We start from the raw sequence: 4,626 nt of genomic DNA, 5'->3' as shown, positions 1-4,626 counted from the left end.
GAACAAAAGGAAAGCTAGATCACGGAGAGTACGGATGTGTTTAATAAGGTACTTGAACAAAAGGAAAGCTAGATCACAGAGAGTACGGATGTGTTTAATAAGGTACTTGAACAAAAGGAAAGCTAGATCACGGAGAGTATGAAAGTGTTTAATGAGGTAGTTGAACAAAAGGAAAGCTAGATCACAGAGAGTATGGATGTGTTTAATAAGGTACTTTTATAAAAGGAAAGCTAGATTACAGAGAGTGGTTGTGTTTAATAAGGTACTTGAACAAAATGATAGCTGGATCACAGAGAGTATGGATATGTTTAATAAGGTACTTGAACAGAAGGAAAGCTAGATTACAGAGAGTATGGTGGTGTTTAATAAGGTACTTGTAAAAAAGGAAAGCTAGATTACAGAGAGTACAGTTGTGTTTAATAAGGTACTTGTATAAAAGGAAAGCTGGCTTACTGAGAATATGAACGTGTGTAAGATAAATATGACCCTTCATGGCTTTGGTAATTTTTCTTTTTACAGTAGTGGAGCCTGGGGATGCTTGAGAAAGTGCATTACATAAAATCACACAAAGATATCGAAAACTTAGTGTGTACCACGACAAAGAAGAGGAGATTAGATGACCTGTTCTGGTGAGAACCTATGAATTGTAAATATCCAATTTTAGCAGCCTTGAAATTATACCTACATATTTATTATTCTTCAGCTGTACGGTTTATCAACAGACAACAATGTTCTAGTAATTGGCACTTATCAGAACAAGATGCTTTTATAAAGGTAAATATCTACCTGTAGATAAGCAACCTCTAGTACATGTTGCTCTGTATTTATACGTACAAAAGTATATATAGCATCTCTCAGTGAGTAAAAAACAACTTTTTTGTTATCAACATTACGCATGTATTAACAAGAGAGTGCAATTAGAATCTAGCAAGCGTGTGTTAATCTATCATATATGTACAGCATATTAAAGAACAGCATACTTTGTTATGAATGTTTTTGAGATATAAGAACTTCTACCTATCCAGCTCTTTCAAGTAAGACACAAATGTAACAAGAGTATTGTGTTATGTAGGCGTTAACAGCATCATGAACAAAAGTTATTATGTATTCTAGTGTTTTCAATAAATTGTTCAGAACATAAACATTTTTTGGTCACTAAGCATCTGTATTGGTACTTAAAGTTTTCAAAATATGACAAATTTTAAGTGCAAAAAATAAATTATATTTCTTTTCAGTGACTTAATTATTTCATATAAACATAATTGAAATCTAATACCACTACTACTGTGTTTAATGTAACAGTCATAAAGGTGTATCATCAGCTGTAGTCTGCAAAGTTTGTATGTATATATATACCCAAGGTACATTTTATACCCTACATTATAGCCTGTATCCTGGGGATCTTTTTAATCTATGCAGCATCTTCAATTTTGTTTTTTGTTTGGGCCTGTCTGTTCAATAAGTTAAAAAAAAATTAATATATATATATATACACACACACACATGCACACATAGTTATCTAAATCTTTGTATTAAACATGTATTGTAAAGTTTTAACTTGGGGAAATTATGGTGTATACCAGTGCTGATTAAAAAATCTGAAAGTTTTTGTGATATCAAGATCTTAGGAAATTGTCGTTATTGTATATATGGATCTTAAACATGGTTGATCTTTAAGTGATAAACTTTTTGTTTGATACTTGAGGTGTTTAGCTTCCAAATACAGTTTAGTTAAATGGCTTTTTGTTATCTGATGTTACACAATTTGTTCTGGATCCAATTTTACTTTTACTAATTTTTAATGATACAGATATTGATTAATTAACTACATTTAGAATTAAGGTATTTGTTGTCATGTTTTACTTTGGAAAAAGTGATATCTTTAGTGCTGTATTAAACCAGTTATTTTATATGCATATTTTTTATTGTTTTAAATTCTGCCTTTTACTTCAGAATTGTAAAATGTAACAGTACTATGTATGGTATTGTAATGAAGCTATTTGTAGGGGAAATACTAATATTTGACATCAACCAGTTCTAAAGAAAAAATATATATTATATAGCATTGTTTGAAGTTGCTAGCCTAATATTATGTAGCATTGTTTGAAGTTGCTAGCCTAATATTATGTAGCATTGTTTGAAGTTGCTAGCCTAATATTATGTAGCATTGTTTGAAGTCTAGCCTAATATTAAGTAGCATTATTTGAAGTTGCTAGTCTAATATTAAGTATCAGTTACCACAAAGAAGGATTATTGTTCAAGTATTTGTCTTAAGGATGTTTGAATGGAATAATTACATGTTTTCTAATATATATGTATATAATTGTATTTGTAGTGTAGAATATGGGAATGCAAACCAAGTTAGTGACATTACTTCAACAAGTGGACTTTTGGCTGACCATAATGCAGTTGGAGTAAACACTGGGGGAGATCCAAATAATTGCACTAGTATTAATTCATACATTGTGCCTTCCACAAGTAATCCTTATGGCTGTCAACAAACCTCCCAGAATGGAGCGTCCGTTGCTCCCCTTGGAGTTCAGAAAAAAATTGTGCGTGCTCAAGCAACCAAACTGCTGGACACCTACCAGGTAAGTAATAAATGTTTTAAACAGTTCCCTGTGTTGCTTGAGTAACAGTATTTCAGGAAACAATCACATAAGTCTTAGGTATGTCTAGTGATGGGAAATCTATCTTTAGGGCAGATGAAGGCCTAGGGGGGATCCGCAGAACTGACCTTCATAAATAAGTCAAATACAATTCATTAGTATTTATTAATTACACTTTGAGCAATACATGAATGCAAATGACAGGTAGTTAATATAAAATAAAAGTACTAATTCTAATATCTACAATAAACATAAATTAATGTGAATTCATAAATTATTAATAAATGTGAAGTAATGACAACTTTTTTGTTAAATGGCCAAGCAAATATTAATGAGAAATTAGAAGATAATAGGTTTATGGGAAACAAGAAAAATCACTGTTGTCATTGTGACAGTTAAAAATATGCTTTTAAATGAGACATCCTGTTTTTGATTGTTTTTCATTTTTCTCCGAGTTGGGAGGCTCCTTCAATCTGGAGGGCCCAGAGCAATTGCACTCATTTGCCCCTTTCCAAATCAGCCCCTATCTGTGCTTGACGTATTAATATATGACTTGATATAAACCTGTTATAGAAAGTCTAAACTTTTTTTTTTTCCTATCAGGGATTTATTTACTTGAGCATTTAAAAGCTGAAGAAAATATTAATTCTTTCTAGTGATGTAAAGATTATTTTTTATTGATTTATTTTTGCTAAGGTTAAAAAAAAATGGGGAAGAAATAAAATTATTGTTTATTTCTCATATATTTTTTAAAAACCGGTGTTAATTGGGTTTCCACTAATCTAATTATTGTGTACTAAATGATTAAAGGAGGACAAAATAATTAAAGTTTAGGAAGTTAAACATAGCAGAATGTCACAGCTTGTGTACTGTGTGTCGTCTCTGTAACATAGCTTTGAATTCCCTTATAGTTAGAGGTGTAACAGCTAAGTTCTTGAGCTGAATAACTAGTATATTTATTAGAACAAACAGTTTTATTAGGTTCACAGGATATTGGATACTATGGAACATTATAACTAAGTAAAAAATGGAAACATGAAATTTTGGTACAAGTAAACAAAGTACACACAGTGTATAGTGCAATGACAATAATTCAACAAAGGACCATATGATAATTCTAGTTAAATAACTAATTATATTATAGTTGGTCCTGTCTGGTGTTTACATGTGTTGTCGATATTTTTCTGTAGATGTCTAAAAGCTTTTGATAATCTAACCTTGCCTGTACATGTCCATTATCTCTCTCAGTACAGACTTGGATCCAGAGACTGACCTCGTAACCATTTTGTGTTTTTTATAGTTTTCATGCTATAACTTTTAATACAGTAATGGTATCTTCACTAAATTGTGTGGATTATCAGTAAATGTTACAAGGCTTTTGTATACAAAATATCAGATTTTGTTATTAAGTTTTAAGATCTTTTAAGTAATGATTTGCTTATGCATTTTTCTTTTCGAATGTTGACTGCACTGTCCAAAATTTTGATTTTAGGAGTAAAAATACTTTTATGCATCAGGAGATTTTCAAATTTCACATGTGAAATCTTTATAACCTCCAGATAATTATCAAATGTTTTCTTTAGAAAAAACTTTATATTTTATTCATTATTTTCACTATTGTATCTCTGTATAGGTTTGGTCAATTTGACCGACCTTGTAACCACCCTAAAAATGTAGGATGTAAATCTAAATTGTTTTTTTTTGTTCTAGAATTATTACAAATTATAATACAAAACCACAAATGTTTAGCCTACATAGCTTAAATCCTATAACATTATACATATATAAAAAAATTATTATTTTTATTATATTGACCTTTCAGCAGTGTCTGACTAACATTATAGAACTTACAATGATGCGCTGCACGTGCAACTTATGTTACTGTATCCAATAATATAAAACTGGCCTTTACAAAGTGACCTGTCTCAGCTGTGCTCGAGTGGAGCAGTATTTTATAAAATACAGTCACATTTTGGTTATAATACATAATATATATATATATATATATATATATATA

The 4,626-nt window shown here is 30.4% G+C and overlaps 1 protein-coding gene across 1 annotated transcript in view; it reads left to right on the top strand.

The window, feature by feature from the left end:
- Nucleotides 1-2,335: 2,335 nt before the first annotated feature.
- The window catches only part of LOC106471917 (homeodomain-interacting protein kinase 2-like), a gene marked incomplete at its 5' end in the record, with an annotated part of 39,922 nt that continues 37,631 nt past the window's right edge, over nucleotides 2,336-4,626 (top strand). Inside the window, one exon of the mRNA XM_013932542.2 lies at nucleotides 2,336-2,591. Coding sequence (XP_013787996.1) covers nucleotides 2,336-2,591 — 256 coding nt within the window. The remainder of the gene's footprint in view (nucleotides 2,592-4,626) is intronic.

The sequence above is a fragment of the Limulus polyphemus genome, unplaced genomic scaffold (genome assembly GCF_000517525.1).
Source record: "Limulus polyphemus unplaced genomic scaffold, Limulus_polyphemus-2.1.2 Scaffold4961, whole genome shotgun sequence".
Taxonomy (NCBI): domain Eukaryota; kingdom Metazoa; phylum Arthropoda; class Merostomata; order Xiphosura; family Limulidae; genus Limulus; species Limulus polyphemus.
This window is presented reverse-complemented; position numbering and strand designations above follow the sequence as displayed.